Source organism: Manacus candei, unplaced genomic scaffold (genome assembly GCF_025592945.1).
Source record: "Manacus candei isolate 608988 ecotype Guabito, Panama unplaced genomic scaffold, ASM2559294v1 h1tg000014l, whole genome shotgun sequence".
Classification (NCBI taxonomy): domain Eukaryota; kingdom Metazoa; phylum Chordata; class Aves; order Passeriformes; family Pipridae; genus Manacus; species Manacus candei.
The window spans coordinates 37,996,606-38,017,398 of record NW_026138062.1 but is presented as its reverse complement, the minus strand read 5'-3'; the positions used below and the strand labels follow the sequence as shown (position 1 = coordinate 38,017,398).

At 36.7% G+C, this 20,793-nt stretch overlaps 1 protein-coding gene across 1 annotated transcript in view; it reads left to right on the top strand.

Moving 5' to 3' along the window:
• Positions 1-20,793, top strand: part of DDX10 (DEAD-box helicase 10) — a 160,023-nt gene that overhangs the window by 36,761 nt on the left and 102,469 nt on the right. The window contains exons 12-13 of the mRNA XM_051779818.1: positions 4,568-4,656; positions 12,520-12,985. Of these exons, the coding sequence (XP_051635778.1) occupies positions 4,568-4,656; positions 12,520-12,985 (555 nt within the window). The remainder of the gene's footprint in view (positions 1-4,567; positions 4,657-12,519; positions 12,986-20,793) is intronic.

The window sequence follows — 20,793 nt, the reverse complement described above, 5'->3', positions numbered from 1 at the left end:
TTTGCTGATCTATCCCTGGTTTCATAACATTTTTAAGCCACAAACTTTTTGGGAAAGAGCTTACTACTTGTTTTATTAAAGCACTGCAACATGTTGGTTTTCTGAGCTTGTTGGTTTATTGCTTGCTTTTTTTGAAATGTGTATATGTTGACCCTATGAATTCTGTAGTTGTACTAAGTCTCTTCCAAACGATACAAAACCAGAAGTTCAAATTGAGATTTGGGGAAACATGATTGGAAGAATAATAGAAAAGCCTTTCATGACATTTTTTTATATATGTAGGTCAAATTGAAAGAGCACTACCAAAGGCCTGGTGGTGAGAAATCCAGAAATGCCAAAGCCTGAGAAATACAAGATTGCAGAGATTTGTGATTAGTGTTAATAACTTTTTTATTTGTATCAGCTAGTGTGGGGACTGATGACACCTGAAGGTATTCTGGTAAAGCTGAGTGGTAGGGTAAAATGAAAAGTGGATCTTGAATGCTTAAAGAGAAAGTAAGTGTTTTAACTTTTCTGTTGAACTGGGATGTCAAATGAGTCAAGTCGAAATATTTAAAACTCTTGAGATTCATTTTGCCTAGCTTTAGATGTCCTCTGTAGTTTAGTCTACCTGAGCATTCATTTATAGCTGGTAGAGAGGAATAAGCACTTCTATGATGCCTCCTGACATAGATGCCTTAAAAACCCTTTGGGGTGGATGAATGATGATTTCTTTGCACTGCAGAGGTAACCTGTGTGATGTGACCTAGCTTGGACACCTGCAGTAGGGACACTTAGTGGGACAGAGGAATGTCATTCTTACTTTCCTAAACAAGGAATTTTAAATCAAAGTGCCTGAGGAAGTCACTTGGGAGCTCTGTGAATAAAATGTTCAATGTTCAAGGGACTCTTTTAAAAACTGTTTTTGGTGTTTAGATATCCCAGGTTTTTGTAGTGCACAGAGAATTACGTGTAGCAATGTGGAATGTCGGCGTAAGCCTCGTCTGAGCACTGCATAAACCAGAGCTACTGGTGACTTATCATGATTATGTTCAACTGCCACAGGAAGTTGCAGTTACACTCGTTTGTATCGGAAGTGACAGAGCAGGTGCATGGGGGAGGATGAGAGTAGGAGGAAACTAGCATCATCTTGGAATGAAAACAGTGACAAACCTCTGTTTCTGGCTTTGACTTTTTTAAGATCTCTTATAAGACAGAGAAAGATCATTCTGAATTGAGCAAAAGCAAATAATGATAACGTTTCAAAATAGCACAAGAATAAAATCAAACACAGACTGTTAGTATTACAAATAAAAAAATTAATTTAAAAAATTTTAATTACCATATAATTACCCTTTCAGGTCATTTTTGTTGAGGTTTTAATTTATGGATAGCAGAGTAGTGTCATTCTTGCAGAGAAACTATATACATTGGTTGTTTTTTTTTTTTTTAAAGCTTGAAATATGGACAAGTGGTTTATCACGGAAGTGTCCCTCCTTAATAAAGTTTAAGTATGAATTTTCAGACATACTATGCAAATGTGCCCCAGTAGTCTGACATATGAATGCGAAAAACCCAATAAAATTAATGCAAATGAAGTCCTGGCCTTGGATCCTTATCTGGAATGCTGGATTTCTCAGAGGCGTGGGTCATGTGCTGTCTAACCTGTCTATTGCAAGCTGCCAAATTCTTGACATTTCCAATGTAAGAAATAAATGTCCTACTGGAATGGATCTGATAGCAGTGAAACAGCACAGCTATGCACAGAAGTTCAGATAGGATGTAGTCTACTGTGTGGAGGGCATCAGGTCTAAGTCATCGTGTCCTCTAAGCTTACTGATTTACTTCAAGGTGCTTTTACTTTAAAAAAAAAAAATAGAGGACAAAACAAAATTCTTGGTTACTAATTGCTTCAACAAACTTCATGTTTCATGTGGTAGAACATGGTTCCTCTGCTCTTGCTTTGGAAGACAGCATGAATCACATTAGGGCTTTTTTGAGACCTTTGCAGTTATTCTCATGGACTGATGCTGCCTTTTGGCATTTCTTGTAATTTTAGTATTTAATATATCAGTTCAGTCAGTTTTGAAAAGCAGTTTAAAAAGAGAATCTGTTTTTCTTGCTAGTTTGAGTGTTATTGTGGCACTGAAGAGATATCTGTCCATTAAATTCTTCATCACACCCAGAGGGACATGCAGGGTGTTACAGCCTGAGATTCCAGTCACACCTTGTTACTTCTGAATTTTGTCAAAATAGCCCATCAGTTAAATTGTGTACATTTTAATACTTATCCAAGAAACAGATCAATAAATCAAAATTTAAATGTGGTAAATTCATAGAGCATTGTACTTTTTGCTTACATATTTCTAGTACTTGTACAATAATCTGTGGTGGTTTTGGGGACCTGTAGCTCCTATTCTAATGAAGCTGTAATACGTTTCTGATGCCCAACTGTAACATTTTCCATAATAGTATAAGTTAATGCATGTAATATTTTTGCAATGTTCAGTTATTTAAAAAAATCCTTAAAAGTGATATCAAAAGAGCAAATATAGCAGGGGACAACAGCAATTGATAAAAGAGCAGGAAACTAGTTCAGACTGACTGAACTTGTTCTCCTTTAGCTCCAGTGTGTGTGCACAGACTGACCAAGTCTTAGGAGAACTGAATAAAATCCAAATGAGATGACAGTATTTTAGACAGAGATTGAAGTGAACATACTGAAATCAAACAAAAAAAAATCAAAGAAAATAATTTCTCATAAAGTAGGACAACTCTTCTATGCATTTGTTTCGTAGTTCATTCTCAGTTATAGAACTTGATACATGTGCAAAAGTTGTGTTCTTTCTGCCCTTTATCACTGGTTAATTTCTAGACCATGTATACCAAATATATACTAGTAAAGTAAGTGGGTGGCTTTATGGGTTATACAACAGACGATGAGATTTCAACCCTCATGAAAGTAGTGGCAAGTAGTGACTCATGTAGTTAGGTCTTCAGATCTGCAAATCTCAGATTCACAGGAAGGATACTTCTTGTTTAATCTGCTCTTTTCCATCTGTCACTGCAGAGAAAAAAGAGGCTTTCACTGATTTTTGTCACTTGCTAGCCAACAAAAGATAAATGAGATCTGTCAAATTGGAAGTCTTTTTCTAAACATTCTAGTTATCTTTGTAAAAATGATTAATAATTTAATGTGATCAAAGAAAGAAGTGCTTTATTCCACACTTCAATCTTGGTAGCGGTGTAATGGATTGAGCTCACACTTTCCATAGCTAAAATTAATTGAAAGACATAATCAGGAAGGAAACTTTACCCAGAAAACTTAGCACTTGGAAAAATAAGCAAATGAAAATTTAGTTCTGTATTGCAGTATTGGGCAGCTTGAAAAGTACATCTTAGCTCTACATATCTTAAAATTAGTAGTTTTTATTTCAGTTTACTGAGGAGAAAATAATGAATTTATTACATTGCTTAATTTACTGACTCGTATTTTCACCTTTGGAAGTGTTTTTTTCTCTTAGAACCATTTAGAGAGTCCCCATAAGAAATCAATGCTCCTGATTGTTGGGTATTTCCTCCTCTACCCGAGATGAACAAGAAATAGATTTTTTTTTTTAATTCTACATGAATTATTAATACATTAATTTTCTCTAACAGGTGCCTGTACATAGCAGAACAAAGACGTGATTATAGTATGCATTAATACAACCTTCTGAGCTTAACTTGTTGTTATTATGAATGTTTGATGGTTTAAGCATCATGGTAGGAGTTTTGGCATGTGTTAGAAATTAGGTTATGAACAAGAGAAATCCAAGAACCTTTTCTGATAGTTAAAATATTCCAGAATTTATGCTGCTGCTGATAGGTAGAAATAGACTGTGTAAAAGAAACATGAGAAGAATAAGAATCTTTCCTTTTGGGAAGGATGGAGGGGGAAATGCAATACAAGACTAAGTTATTCTGGTATGCAGCACTTCCAGTTTTCTTGGTGAAAGTCTGGGATTAATTGAAACTTCAGCCTTGGACTGGTCTTAGTAGATGTTGTATAGTGAATTTATGTTGGTCAGCTGAGTTGCATTAATTGACTGTGTGCATGTGATGAGCTGATGGTAAATGCAAGATAATATGAATCATCTTAGGGCACAGTGAAAGGCAGTTATATTGAGTTGAATCAGTTTCTTTCTTTCTGAGATTAAGTCAGGACACTTCAGATTGATAGCAACGCAGTCTATTCTTTCTCCCAGAAGAGCTGGGAGAAAAAAATAAAATTGAATCTGTGATATTTCCTTCTGACTAATTTGTTGTATTTTCTTTCTAAGGATAGATAACATGACATACTTCTGGGAAATTCAGCCAATTAATGTGCATATAATGAAATTTGAGTATTTGAAGTTGCATCACTTCTGGAGTAGTGATAAATTTTGGCTGATGGGTATTGTGTAAAAGAATTTTGGTCTGAAATCGATGCTAGACCACCTAATGGTGAAATTCCATTTTGCGTTTAGAGCAACAGTATAATGTTTGTTTCTTGTGTTGGTAATTGAATGGTTTCTTTTTTTGTTGAATACTTTTATTTTTCTTTCAGTGTTTTGTATCCTACTTGCGTTCAGTTTATTTAATGAAGAACAAGGAAGTATTTGATGTTTTCAAATTGCCTCTAGCAGAATATGCCCTGTAAGTATGGCCAACTTGGAATATGAAAAGTGTATAGTGAAAAGTTTTGCAGTATATGATAGCTTTAAATACCTGTTTTGACTATGTTAACACACAGAATTGGACAGTCTTGTGATATATTGTGTTTCACATTTATGCCATCCTTTCAAAGGACATTCTAAATAGATTTTATGTGTAAAAACAGTATATCGCTATAGAGAGAAATAATGGTCCTGTTTCTAGCCAGGACAGGGTTAATTTTTTTTAGTAGCCTGGAGAGGAAATGGCCAGGACAGGGAGGTTTTCCAGTACCACCTCAGGTCGTTGCTGGGGGTGGGGTGAAGGGACTCTGTTGCATGGAGAAGGGGTTCATTCTGGGTGTGTGTGGGGGGAGCTGTCTAGTTTTATAACTTATTGCTGGCTCCACAGTGAGCATTTTTACATGTCAGTTACTCTCTCTTTTGTACACTTCTGTTATTAATGTTGTTGCTGTTTCTGTTCATTTTCTTGTCTCATTGCTGTTTCCAGTAAATTGGTTTTACCTCAACCCATGATCTTTACCTTTTGTGCCTCCAGTTCTCCTCTCCAGCCACTCACAGGAGGGAGGGGTGAAAAGGAGGGAGGAGTACTTCTGAAGTACAAGATAGAGAACCATGTTTTGTTTTTTTCCCCTGAGATTTGCCCTTCAGCTGCATAGCTAAATGCCAACCTGTAAACTGTATTATTTAAAAAGAAATTGGAGTATCCGAAGATATATTGCAGTCTCATTTTGGTTGAGATTGAGACATTGCTCATTGGCCATAAATTACTTTTCAGAAGATTCAGTGTGTTTAGTAAAGATTAATCATCTGCACTAGACTGAATAGCATCTATTTTGCTATGTCTATTTTTGTACATTCCACATTTTGTATGGGAGGGAAATTAGTCTTGACAGGTTGACTTTCCCGATGACAGGCACCTGAAATTGTTTTAAGATGCAAAGTTTTTGAAATCTCATGGGACATAGGATAGTCATAAGGGAGCAATAAGGTGTTCAAAGGTACATGGTAAATTAATTTGATGTCTGTGGAATTTCATACAGAGAAGGCTAAAGTTTTCAAACTTGTCGGTACATGGCATAATGAACTAAAATGTGACAAATTGCTAGACTGAGGAACACCTGGTCTTCCTGTGCTGTGCTGCCATTAACATGATTATGCTTTTTAAGATACATAAGCCTATTATAAAAGATACTTTTTAACTTTACAGGCTGAGAAATTTTGAAAAAGAACTAGAAAGATTTCACTATGCATTGCCTGCCCTTCTTCACTTGTGTCATTTGTCAGCATCTTTAAAATCTTCCTATAGGTCTTACTGTGCTGAATGTAAGGGATAGTGGTAGAAGATTAGGGCTAAGGGGGATGACCACACAAATTTAACCAGTGTAAGAAACCATCTGGCAGATGGTAGTAATGCTGAATTTTCAGAATCTCAGCACATCCTTTTGGATTTAAGCATGGCGTGGCATCTAGTATCTGATACTGATGTAGACAGAGTAGTCTACAGATCTGTTCTTCTGGGGTCTCTGTGCCAGAATTTGGTCCTTCATCAAAATGATTTCTAGTCCCAGCTTTGCAAAGCTACTAATAAGTCATTCCTATATTAAAATGCAGGAAACCAGTTAGCTGTTTGGAGAGAGTAGGAGAGGTTTAGTCAAGGTTATGAAATATATGGAAGTGTAATCAAAAGGTCAGAAGATAAATCTGGGAGGTAATTCTGAGATTCTGTTTTAGTTTCTTGGCACTTTTCTTCCCTTCTCTCCAGACTGCTAGTCAGCCTAAATACACCCTGCAGTTCCCTGGCTTTCAATTCAGTGCACATCCACTGATATATAGATCAGTCAGCTTAATTTATATGAAAGTCCCTCAAAGTCTGGTATGTTTGAATTCTGCATTTAGAAGCAATCTTGTTTTACATTCTGCAAAACAAACTTATGGCAAAGCCTGGAATGGTAATCCTTTCTTCGTTTTTCGTTCCTTGTGGATTTTCCAAAAAGTATTTCATCCTTTCTGTCTAGATTTACTGCTAGCTTGATATGTGTTACTCCACAAAAAATCCTGCAGAGAAAATAGGCTGCTTAATGCCCCTGTCAGGTTTACATTTCAGGCTGTTTTCCGCTTTCCCCGTTGCTCTCTTGCCTGGCTTGTCTGTGCACTAAGATTCTCTTAAGCTCTGTTGATTAAATCTGCAGAAAAGCAGTAGTCTTTTTCACTTTTATATGTTTTACATATATATATATATATATATATATATATATATATATATATATATAAACCAATTTGTATAAAAAACAAAATGTATGTGCATGTCTGTATGTGCATATAGACGTATGCAGACATGTGTACTAGTGATCAAGCACCTTTAAGCTATGCTACATTATTATTCTCTCCAGTATCCTCTCATTAGAAATTGCTATAAAGAATAATTTGCTACAGGAAGACTTGCACAGGCCTTGTGTTAACATGAGCAGCCTTTAAGTTTGGTGAAGGAGAAACTCTAAAATCTCATAAAAGAGAAATTTGTCTTTTTTACTTCAAAGCACACCTTTGAAAACATAAGAAAATGTAAACAAACAACAAGGTGAAGAGGAGTAATTACTTAGTCTGGCCTCCTGGATAGGAGACAAGGTAAAGAGGAGGCAGTGTTGTGAAATATTTTACTTCTCAGGCACTTTATTTTATTAAGTGCTAACATATATACACACCATTCTCCATGGGCAAATCTTAACAGTGTGCTGGATGGACGGGTTAGTCACAGCTCTAAGGGGTTGCCAAGGAAGGTAATTTCCTCTGAGAATTTCATCATGTCTTCCAGGAGGAATGCAGCATATTTTTCTCTTTTTATCCCTGTATTGGTACATAGAGAATAAATAAAGCAGGTTGAAGCCAAGTTACTGGGAAAAATGCCTGATATACCCAACTTGGTACCCAGATAGTTTTGCAAGTGTTGCTTGCAGATCAGTGTTACAAGGCTGCACTGAAATGGGTGATATCAGAACATGTGATCTATCTTTACTTCTTATGCTGTTACCTAGTTAATCTCAGCCTCATATAGTATTACTCATATGGACCACAGCATTCCCTGCAGTCATTTGTAGAGTTTGGGCATTTCTCTCTCAACTCCCTCTCAACCACCTGGAGATCTAGCTGTCCCTTCCTGAGCTTCTGTAACTACTTCTGTAAGCTTCTGCCATACAGCTCTCTGAACAAGCTGCAGTCTTCTCTTTCAAAGTCCAGGGTTGTTATTCTCTTAGTCATCTTCCTAATTTCTTCTAGGATCTTGGGCTACCTTTTCTCAATCTGCAGCCAAGCTTGCTATTAAGCTTCACTCACCTTAGAAGTAAATGTATTTGCATATGCAAATACTCCGGTAGAGTGCCTGTCAGAGTTGACCAAACCAGCTAACTTGGAGAAAGGATTTTTAATGTACTCCAGAAAACCTTGTTACTTGTGCTGTGCTGTTTTGTCCTTTGAGCAGGTGTCAGGGTGGCTCAGGTACCAAAAACACCAGGGCTTGCAACTGCAGTGTTGAGATTCCTTTTGCTTCTGTAAGGAAGACTACATCTTGGTCTTTTGAGTGATTAGATTGAAACCATAACATCCTCTTTGTTCACCTTCTCTTTGGGCCTGACCCATAAGCTCTTGAATAGGCATTAGAGCTCCTTAACGTAGAGGAATAAAGCTGGCTGGTAAGTAAATAGCACAGCAAAGGCAATTTCTCTGTTCATTTTGGTTATTAATCAGACCATCTGGAAAGCCTGTTAGTTCACATTTGTGTCACATCAGTTGATGCGATTTCTCCTGTTTTCAAATGGTTGCTCATCCTGTCTTCTGAAAACATTTTAAATGTTAAACATAGATGTAGCATATATTGCAAGGCAAGTAATACATACTTCTGTTGAAATAGCTTCTGGGAGTATTTAACCTTTTTCAAACTATTTTAAATCTTTGTCTGAACCTGTTCTACAGTAAAAGTAATCACTGGGCTGTGTTTTTATGTGTTCAAATAATTCTGAAGAAGCTCACTAATGGAATATGTCTTATATTTAGTAAATGTAGTAGCTTAATATTAGGGTGAATCACTAACTTGTCTAAAACTGTTGTGCAGCAGTTCAGCAGAAGTGACCTCAAATTCTTTACAGCTGGCTCATATTTCAAAAAGGACTAGCAATCTTCTAGGTGCAGATTAGGAACATTCGTGACACTTAAATCTTTAAAGATTGGACTGGTCTTACATTTCTGGTTTAATTTGTTTTGTGCAAGGACAGATTTTGCTTTGATTGTCTTAAGATTCAATCCAAATAGAGACATAGTGAACTTATCATGTTAATGTAAACACACTCAAGGTCTTTGATAAGCACAATTAACAAACCATAGAAAAGGCAGTATTTTAAGTGTGTTACACTATTTATTTAAATTAATTTAAAAAAATGTTTATTAATGTTTGATCCTCCTTATTCAATAGAAACAAAAGTATTATTCTCCTTAAAACCATACAGGGTTATTTCTTTGCAATTTTACTCTTTTAACATATTTCCTGAAATCCCTGTGAACTTACTTACTTACTTGAGTACTTACCAGAGGTACTTGAGGATTGCATGCCATTTGTTTAGTTACGTCTATTCGTTCCCTAATTAACGTTAGAGAATGCTGATATCTGGCCACCTCAGTTTCACTTGATGAGTAGAAATGTGATTTGTAGTAGCAAAATAATCCATTGGTTTCAGTATTGCTTTTAGAAGCTGATTTAAAATATCTTTCTGGAAGAGCTTGCTCTCAAGAAGTCATTGCATTTCACACCACAATATGAAACAGGATTGTCACTTGGTTTGTCAGCTGAATTTGTGTTGCCATTTAAAGGCTGCCATAGTCTGAGGACTACATTGTTGTGTTAGTATGTTTTTAGTGTTGTCTGTTAGAATTTATGAAATCTCAGTGAACAACCTACCTGGTTTTTGTCTATATTTATCAGAAAACCATGCACCCTTCTTATTCCAGATGAGTGTGTGAAACGCTAGTGCTAAAATCAAAAAATATCTGTAACTTCAGTTAGAGTAGTATTGTAGTCTGAGTGGCATCTAATGAATTATTGTAAACTAATATTGCCCTTTCTAGTTTATGAAAAGAAAAGCTGGTTCATGTATTGAGTTTTTTTAGTATGAATGAGCTATAGATTTGGCAAATGATTAAGAACTAATTTCTAAAGAAACCACCAAATCTTACAAAAAGCTTCAAAGGAAGCTTTAAGCAGTAGTAGAATGTGTTTGTCCCAGGTTGTTCTCCACTTGGAAGATACTGTGAAAAAGAGGCAGTAATGAGCCTAAATGCTGACATTTCTTTGAGAACCTATGTAATTAAAAGTATTTGGGGATTATTGCATGCACTTTGTCTAAGCTTATCTACTATTATTTTCATACAAAATAAAATTGACCTTAATGCCTTCTGTCTCCCTTATGTCTGAGGTCTGTATTGTTTTGGTTCAGAAGTAATTTGAATTCTGATTGCACTGGTCTTTTTTGGTAGGGTTGCTAAACAGTGTAGAAAAATTTGCCAACACTAACTGATAATTAATTTTATTTAGTTATTAAGTAAGACATCAGTGCAGTACAGCAGTATGGCAAATGGAATTTCATGTTTGAGTGAAAAAAAAACCTATGGTGAAGTCTCATCCAGATCATGGGCTACTCTTCCTGTCTATTTTGTAACTTTTGCTGTGGAGAGAATAGTTTCTTCACCTTGTCAAACCCTGATCTTTGATGCAGCTCTGGAGGCGTAGAAGAAAAGCTCTGAGAGAACTGGAGTTTTCAGCTCTGTGTACATTGTGCCTGTCTGCAGGAGAAAGAGAAGCGAACACTGATTGCGAAATCTGGAAGAGCAAAAAAGCATTTCTCTTGCAAAGGATTTACCTCTTGCAACTTCGATCCCCTTGCTGAAGAGATTGAATGCAGCAATCTCTTGATGTGTGTTTTACTGTGCCTAGTGTTAAGGCCTGTTTCCATGTTTGAACGGCCTCCAGCTGCTGCAGTGAAGCATTCCATCTGCTTTGTTTGGTTATTTCCGTTACACTTAGTCAATAGGCCAAACTTTAACACATCCTTTCATTGGAAAGGTAGGTAGTGTTTGCTGTCAAACACTAAAACAAGTTGAAGATTGTTTCTCCAATTTCAGTTCCCGAAGCTCTTAGCAGTGCACTGTCAGTAAATGTGCAAAATACACTGCATAAAAATTTCCTTTGTTTTTTTTTCATAAAACTGTTTTCTTTGTTACTGCTGTTAATTGTATGTGGAATAAGAGTGCTGAATTATCAGAAATACTAAACCAAAATTTTTACATTAAAAATAAACTTTATTTATTGAAAGACTTGTTCCTTAACCTAACAGTGTGGGTTGCTTTTCGTGTGCATGCCCACTTTTCAATGTTTTAACTTGTGGCTGGTACCAAAAGTGCACTGTTTAACCACAGCCATGGTTGCATTTGGGTTTTTTTTGTTTGTTACTTAAGCAGGGTGCCCCTCTGTTTGACTTCTCTGTCCCACTGGCCATCGTTAACAGTTCAAGGCTCTCCAGGGCCTACACTCCACTCTTGCTGCTCTGCAGTACCTTTTTGATGCTTCATGGACTGATTATAATGACTCTTCTGCCAGGGAGTATCGATTTGATTTTTCTCCTATGCTATAACTCAGGTTTCTTTATTCAGAGCTGTGTGGTGAAAAGAAGAAATAATGCTATCTACTTGAAACAAGCAGCATTGTGAGGAGAGGTGGTGTATCTGAATTGAAAGAGGCTAGTCTTTTATATGTGTGTGTGCATGTGTAAATATGTAGCCAATGTAGCTGGTTAAATCCTTAATTCCTTTGTTAAGTGTATGTACAAGCCCCAGGTAATACTAATGCTGTCTGTTCTGTATGACATGTTTTTAAATGTAGCTGTGGTCTCTGTGTGCTCCTTGTACAGTACCAGTGTCCCCTCACATTTTTTTTGTTCACCTGATATGACAACTCATGAATTCTGAAAGAGACTTTAAATATTGCTTTTTCTCAATTTAGATTTGACAGAGTCAGGTGTAATAATAGTGGGCACTTACAAAGTTTACTGAAGTCAAACGAGCTGTTGGAGACAGCGAATCTGTTCCCATGCAATGCTCTCCAATATGGTTGATAGACAGGATTTCTGGTTTTTGCCCAATTTTTGTCCCTTCATCTAATGAGTATTTGTGTAACTTTGAATTGTCATAACCAACTGGATAAAAGAATAGTTTTGTTGGCACTACTAGTTACATATGCCACGAAGGTAAGACCTTGCAGTAGAATGGTGCAAGCAGGTGAAATTGCCTTTAAGGGAGAAATGTTTCTCCCTCAACTTTTTCTGCCGTTAGTCTTTCATCCATACTGTGTTAGTTCTTCTAATCTCTCAGTCACTGTGAGATGGTGGGGATAATGTTCTGAGTGCACTACCAGCAGTGAAGCACACTGACAGGTCAGTGCTAGCTCAGTCCTTGGTATGGTATCTGTGTGTCTTCAATACCAAATTACATTGGTGTTTCTTCCACCACATTTTACTGTGAATCATAGATAATTGGGTCATATCTACAACTTTGCAGCTTCTTAGTTTGCTTTTCTTCCTGGGAGGTTTTTAACTCTTCTTGATAGTTCTCAATTACTTCATATTCCTTCCTCTCCCAATATTCACTTGTATTTTTCAAGCTGGATTTTTGTAACTGTGTTGATCAAAATGAATTATTGTAATTGAAATTTAATTACTTGAGCCATCATTGACAAATTCTAATTTAGTAAAATTTTGTGTATCTACCTTTTAAATTAATTTATTTGTTTAATTTCATGCTTTAGGTCACTTGGTCTTGCAATGGCACCTCGTGTGAGGTTTCTTCAAAGAGTTCGGAAACAGCTATGTGCAAATGAGGCAGCCAATGGGACAGATCACTTGGATGAGATAGAGCAAAATGAAAATACCCTCTCCTCAATAAAAGGAGTGGAGAAACGTGGAACTAATTTCAGTGGAAAAACATGTGTTGACAAAACAAAGGAAAATGAGAGAAGGAAAGAAATAGAGGAATGTTCTTCCAGTGAAGATGCTGAGGAGAGTGGTGAGTCTGAGGATGAGTTGAAAGAACTATCTGAGGAGGAAGAGGCAGAAAAAGAAGGTCCTATACCAAGCAGGGTACCAAACTCAGACTCCGCACAGTTCTTTGAAGATGATGATGACGATGACGATGATGATACTAAAGGTCTTGATTTGCTGACAGTGAAACAACGGGATGTTTTTGGTGTTGAAAGTAAAGATAATCCAGCACCGGTAAGTGCACTTTACAGTAAGGCTCATGGATCATAATGATTTTAAATAGGGCATACTCCAAGGAAGGAGGAGAAAGAGAAAATTCTGCCCTTAGTAGAATACTCACTTGAAGTCAGATGTGTTGTGTATGTGTATCAGGGGTCATAAATACTCCCAAAAAGATAAGTGGTGTGACTTAAACTTTTATCATTTTATGCAGTTAGTTAGCATAAAGTAATTTTATTTGCTATACTGAATATCCTTGTACTTGCTTTAGTTTATGAATAATAGGAGTTGAATACCTGGGAAATTTTGACAGTTTTAATTCTTATCACTTACTGATTCGCTTGTACCTCTCTAAATAGCTACCACTTGCAGTCGTAATTTTGATGCTGAACTGCAGTTTATAGCACTGGGAACAGAACTGCAATACATAATGAGCCATTTCTTGATAGAAATCATAACAAAATGATCTTTAAAAAAATGTAACTTTCAAACATTTTTACTTTCAAAAGGACTTTTGCAATTAAGAATTGAACCAGTATCAGAGAGAGTGCAAAGCATGGTTATAAAGGCTTATTGAAAGTATTCATGTAAATCTTTCATTTCCCTGGAGAGTAGCTTTATAGTTCAGATATTTCTGTCCTTGGTGTTCTGAGAAATGTTGCTTTCATTTAATCTTTAAATACAGTGTTAGAGTAAGGGTGGTTTTGTGTGGTTTTTTTTTTATTATTATTTCTGTAGAGCACATTTGGTATTTGCATATTGTGATTTTTTTTTTTCTTTTGGTGTATCCTTTGCTATCTCACAGCTGTATTTCTGTAGAAAAAAGATACAAGTAAAATAGTCATCCGGTTCATCAAGATGTTTTTCTGAACTTATATGCATGCAAGGGGAGCCTCCCGTTAAGCAAAGTATTTATTTTTCCAGCTGGTATTTTAAATCTTTTTTTTTTGTATGCTATTACTTAACAGCACAGGACACTTGTCATGACCTTAATGCTAATCAGCCCACTAGCTGCATTTATAACCAGCATCTTTCCTTTAGTATGTAGCAAAGTGTATGAACTAGTTTTATCAGCTGTCTTTGTGAAAGATGAGCAGTTGTGCAGTAATCTGATCACTACCTGCACTCTCTTCTCTACTGTGAGGAGACTGCTGCAGGTTACCATCTTGTCTGAGAACTCTGGAAATAGGGATGGTCCTGGAATGAACTTTCTGTTCCTGTTATTCTAGGCCAGAGTGGTTCTACCCAGGCACAATCACTGCCAGGCAGTAGCTTATATTTATTAATAAATTTCAGTTTCATGTAGAAAAGAAATTGCTATTTTAAAAACAAAGTGAAGTAAAAGATTTCTGCCTTATTTAAAGAATGGTGTTCCTACAGCTTTCTTATTGCTTCTACAATTTTGCATGCTGAAATATACAGACAATTTCATGCTGGTTTTGTATATTGCAAAGTTTTGTTCAGGAAATGGTAAAAGGTGAAACTTTGAGGTAAAAGAATAAACAAAAGAAATTGTATGAAAAATACAAGTGATTTAGAAAGTAATTTGTAACCTCACTGGATAACCTTTTAACAGTTTTCCAGCATTAAACATTTATAGGTTAGTTTATTTCAGGCAAGTCAGACATTATTTTTTGTGATTCAGTGTTTATAAACTGCAGTGAGTGTTAGTGGTTTGTACTTGGTGTGCAAGTGTGGAAGACCTTGTATTACCTGAAGCATCCTGTACTTGGGGGCATAATAATGAAATATTTAGTTACTCTTCTAAGCAGCTCTGACCAAAAAAATGAAAAGTTTCAAGATCTGTATCATTAAGAACTTAAATTATATTTAAATCATCTCCTGCAGAAATGCTTGTGGTAGTGAAATATGTAATTTTTAGAAAGTAGAAATGCAGAGCATGCTCTGCATAACTGTGGGAGAGAGTCTTGATCAATGCATACAGTAGTGTGGGGTTTATTACCATAGTTACTGTGAAAATTGTTGATAAATTGTGGAATGCTTTAAATGTAAGGATTCTATTTTTAGTAAGAATAAGAGAATGTAGGTTTCTATCTGTAACCGTATTAACTTTTAATGTTTTGTTATACAAATGCACATGGTAGAAATTACATAGAAAAACTCAGAATTTTTGCATTTTTTATTTCACATGTATATCTAAACACCTTATTTTGTGGATCTTGAAACCAAATTGGTAATGTGCAACACTTTTTATATTTTTTTCCCATTTGTATATTTTTCTGGATAGAAGTTTTTAAGTATGAACATACAGTGTATATTCTGCTACATTGGCTAGAGCGTTTTTTTGAAAAATTTATTCTGTGTGTTAAGTAACGTAGGAGTCCTGTGCAAACATTGGTATGTGGTCATCTAACTGGAGGATTATGAGTATACCCACAAAGATTGAATTCGGTTTGCCTTTATACTTTTAATATGTGTGATTGATTTTGCAATTTCGCTATTCTTGTGTTAGGCTTCTTTTGGCAGCAAAATAGTCCCGCTTGCTGTGATCACTGCGCTTCAGGATATGTTTTGTAAATGGAAACATTATGTTCAGTTTTAATTTTTGAGTTGCTGTTGTTAAAGACGCCATTGGTTTCTCATCCTTGTGTTTACCCTAGTCCCTCCAATGGAAGAAGGAGCAAGAGGAGGTGTTAGGCTGGCTCCGAGTAATCTGTGTGGTGTTGTAGTGCCTGGACCTTTGATTACAAGGTGGAGTTGGCTCATCCATCTTTGTAACAAGGGAAAGGAACTAGTCAGAAGGAGCAGGGTTTATTTAAACTGATGATGGAGTGGAAGGGGATTTGTGGGATTTTCATGAAACATTTTTTTTGTTGTTGTTGTATGGACGTGGTACCCAACCTAACAGTGAAAGGTAGATCATAATGTGAAGTGGGACACATCCAGTGTTAATCCTTCTAACAGTGTTAATCCTTCAAACAGCTCAATTCCACTGTTTCCCTTTCTTATTGTGGCCCTTGGCCACATATGTACTCTGTCTCCATCATTTTGTGACAACAGATAAAAAAGAAAAGTTTGTTCTCTGCATTGCTGTATAAAAGGAGAAGCCTTGGATAAGGCCAAAGACCTTGGCAGATGTTGCAATTTTGTTATGAGCTTCTGAGCTCATTTTTTAAGAGGTACTCACTGGCTGCTCAATTTATGAATTTTACTTAGATATATCAGGATTTTTAGCTGGTGATATAACTCATGGGACTTATTTAGAAGTATAATGCTCTTATGCATAAAAAGATGGTCAGCTATATGCATAGAGCCATTAGCAGATAGGCAGTATTTAGCTGTTGTGTTAACATTATGAAAATTATTCTTTTAAAGTGCATTTAACACTGTTTAGCAGTATTGATGTTGCAAAGTCTGTAAGCACTCCCTGGTTACAAACTTTGTTTCCAATGCTAATTGTATGAAATTAGTTGTTGCATTTGGCAATTCAAGGGCTATATTTGTTAAATTTTAAGCATTATTTATTTTGAGAACTAAGATTAAACCTATAATATTTTTTCTTGGTTTCGTTTATACTTTGAGTCAACTTGTCAAACATATTGCATACTGTCAGACTTGTCTTCTGCTCTTGAATCTCTGTTTCAGCCTGAAAAAATACTAAACTGCTAAGTTCTTAAGATTACTCTGACTTCCTCTCTGTGCCCCCATTCCTTGTTTTATGGACCCCTAAAACTTTTCAGGTGTGTTTGCTGACTGCTTGGAACATTGTAACAAGCAAAAGCATACAGGGGACTGCTTTAAGTAGCACTCACAGATTCCTTAGAGTTAATATGGACTATTGAAGAGCCTGCTGTTTGAATACTATGGTGGGAAATTATTTTATGTGCCATGATTCTGTCTCAGCTACCTGGCTTGCCCTGTAATCCAATAATATTACATACAGTGAAATTTTCTTACACTTCTCAAACACATAAACACTATTAACTGACATATTATGACCTGGATACGTACATGTTTATAAAAGGAGGAAAGAAGAAACAAAGGTGAATCTCCCTAACTAGAGATTATGAGTGAGTCTATACCAAGAAGCAGAGGGTGATAGCTCTTTGTTATGTGGACTTTGCACAGGAAATGGATCAAGGAAACATAATTTAATATGCACCAAAGTGAGGACATAATCCCCTACAGGATAGCAGGATAGAAAATACCCAAAGGAGGGAAGGAAGCAGCAAGGGAGCAAGCTGGCTGGCTCTGGTAACAGTGTTTCCCTTAGGGGTAGCCTTCTTTGCTCCTGCTGCAGCAGTGTTTTCTGTCCAAGAGAAGAAAGCTGCTCTGGGCAGCCTGCTAGCTCTAAAGAGAACATTTTTCCTTGGAGACATGTTGCAAAGCTGGCATTCTGGCAGAGAAAATAGAGAAGTTATTTATTTTGAAGTTAAATAAAAGTCAATACTTTCCTTTTTAGTTATTGAAGCTGTGGGTTAAAAAAATCCTTAATTCCATGTGCTACCCAAAGCACCTCACAGGTTGTCTTCACTCTGCTGAATCTGCTGACATACCACATCATTTGCTGTCCTAATGAGAGGAAGCTATTTTGTAGTGTTTCTGTGGCTAACTTCACTGAAGTACTTTGAAATTTGTTTTAAACAGTCTAAAAGTTTTGAACCTGTTCATTAGTGGAGATCTTTCTAGGGGATTGATGGTTCACGCTGTGCAGAGTGCTGTGAGCAGGCTCGACTATGACTTACATGCTCAGGTTTCAGTGTCTGGTGTAAATTTAGGTTGCAGTGACGTGTGTGCTTTGTCTTGCAATTAAATAGACCTGAAATGACTGAGAGGGATGTGTGGTCTTGCATCTCAAGAAATATTAGAGTGCTGTATGATTTAAAATGATTCACTAAAATCCTATTCATTAAATACTTCCAGTAGGTTACTCAAGCCTGAACTAACACCCTCGATTTTAATTGTTCTTTATCACTGATTTATAACCTTATTTAATATATTGCAGCAGTTTCATAGATGAGGGTGAATGAACCAAATATTTGGCATTAAATCTGCCTAGTTGTAATCAATATTCTCTGAATCCATAGGATTTGTAAATTCTAAAATGCCACGGTTTCCTTTAAAATCATTAGTGCCTGAGTGCTTGCTGAGTGAAGGCATTGGAAGTATGTATAACTATGATATAGTTTTGGACAAGTGGTGTTCTTGAAGTTGAGTGCTAAAATTGTGAAATGCTACTAGAAATTATACAACACTGACTTTTAAAGGAAGTGCTGCTTCCTGAAATAGTAATAATGCAGACCAACTAGCAAATACGTATCTGGAGTCTTCCAATTACCTGTCAGCACAGTATATAGTTAAAATTATGAGAATTATTCTTTGCTGTATAGTGAATGTCTTCTCTGATACAGACATCTGCTACTGTAAGCATTGCCTAACAAACTACCTTTACACATTTTAAACAATATTTTGGGGCAGATTTCTAAATTTGTGTCAGAGCTGTGTAATTTTTGGCTGAAATATTTTGATAATTGTGGAAATAAAATTTGTGGGTTTGGTAATGATTCATCAGCTATTAGCAAAAGTGAGTCCCTGGGTAATTCATTACCGTATTACTAACAAGCTACAGATTGTAATTTAGTGATTATTTTAAAAAGGAAAAATGCGTTTAGTATGGTGTTTCTGAATATCAGCCTGCTGACTGACCAGGAGCTAGGCCAGTGATCACAGGAAGTCTGCTTGGTTGCATGGAGCTAATGCTCCTTGTTTCCATGAGACTTTGGTTTGTCCCCAGCTATGAAGAATTGTAGTGTTGGCAGGGCCAGCTGGGATGGAGTCTCTTACCTTCTGCAGGCTGGTCTCTCTGCTCTCCATCTTGGAGAAAGCAACAGCTGTTGCCTCTAGGGATAAAAATCTCTTCCCTGGACCTGCTCCAGCACCTCAGTATCCTTCCTGAACTGAGGGACCCAGAGCTGGACACAGGTGTGGCCTCACCAGCACTGAGTCCAGGGGAAGAATCACTTCCCTGGTCCTGCTGACCACACTGTTCCTCATCCAGGCCAGAATGCCACTGGCCTTCTTGGCCACCTGGGCACACTGCTGGCTCCTGTTCAGCTTCCTGTCAATCCAAACTCCCAGGTCCCTTTCTGCCTTGCTGCTCTCCAACCACTCTGTGCCCAGCCTGTAGCGCCGCATGGGGTTGTTGTGACCAAAGTGCAGGACCCGGCACTTGGCCTTGTTGAACCTCATCCCGTTGAAATCAGCCCAGTTCTCCAGCCTGTTCAGGTCCCTCTGCAGAGCCCTCCTGCCTTCCAGCAGATTGACACTCCCCCGCAGTTTGGTGTCATCTGCAAATTTGCTAATTTGTTCATGTTGTATTGAAGAGATGGGAATGAGATTGAAGAATAAAGACAACGGGGGCATAATAAGAGGACAGCAGCGGAGAATAAAGATACTCCAGCAGATATTCCTTTGGCCTGCCAGAGGGACTTATTTTAGCACACAGAAGAATGTGAGAAGAAAATGTGATACTGTTACGGAGGAAGTGAATGACATGATATAAATTGAAAATGCAATGTGCAAATGCAAATTAACGCAGCTTCTAGCTTATGGACAGTTTGTAACTGAATGTTAGCAAGAGTTGGAAGTAATTTGGAAGGCATCCCATAGTTCCTTAGGTATGGAAAGGATAGTGTGGGAGTTGAAGGTTGTATATTTTGACTGAGTGAACTTGAGTCAAATTTCTGCACCTTGCTGGTTCAAGTGTTATAATTATCTTTATAAGGTAAGCCTTAAAAGAAAGAGAAAAGTTCTTTATACCACATCTGCAGGTGATCTTTCTCTCTTTGGTTGGAAGATCAGCATGTACTGTAAGCCAAGGAGATGCTATGTTTTCAAAAGCCAGTTTTGTTCTTGTGGCTCTACTTTCACAGTCCTTTTTACATGGGATATTTAATACATAAATTACTTTAACTTCTCTACATTTTCAAAAAGTATTTTATTCTTTTTAGTACAGATGAATTTTTCAGTGAGTCATTGAAGATAATCAATCTTGAAATTTCTCGGTTACTGCTAATCTTCTTTTATGCTTGGAAAAATAACATTCATATTTTATTTTTCCTTTGGACACTTTTTAAGTACTTATGAGCAATAAGAGTCTTCTAAAACATTTCATGATGTAATGTAGAACAGCTGCTAGTGATTAAAACAAAGACAATTATAATGGAATATTTATTGGGTAAGTCGAAAAGAGACTAACCAGTAAATAGTGTTATGAGAAACATTAAGTTCTTCCAGTGGAAAAACACTGGAGAATTGAAATGTAATTTTAGATTGAGTCTTTTATCAAGTGTGAGCATCTTATTGAAACATAGCTGCTGACATGTTGTTTTCAATTTTTTCTTTAGTTACTGGAATAATAGTTAAAAAGAATTTCAAATTATGCTGTTGTTACATACCCACCTGAATGTAGCGTAAATGCTGTGGTCTCTGAAAATTGGTAGAGCTGTCCAGGCATCCACACTGTACTAGTGTTGGGGTAGGTGGTAACTGATGTAGTTGAAAACTGATCTTGCTTGTCATGCTTCTGTGGGTCTTTAGCTAGATGAATTTCTTGCCTATGTGTTGGTACAGGCATTTCTGATTTGTAGTACTGGAACTTCTGGACTGTAATATCTGCAGAGCCAGACAATTCTTTAGATATTTTTCTGAAAAAAAGATGTGGAGTAAACTGGAGCAGATGTCATTTTACATCATGATTTTTCTCCTGTCTGAACCTTAGGAGGGAATCTAGAAAAGGGTACGTTCTCTGCTGGTGTGAGATGTTGGCTACCAAGTTGGTAGAGCAACTGAAATGTCAGTGA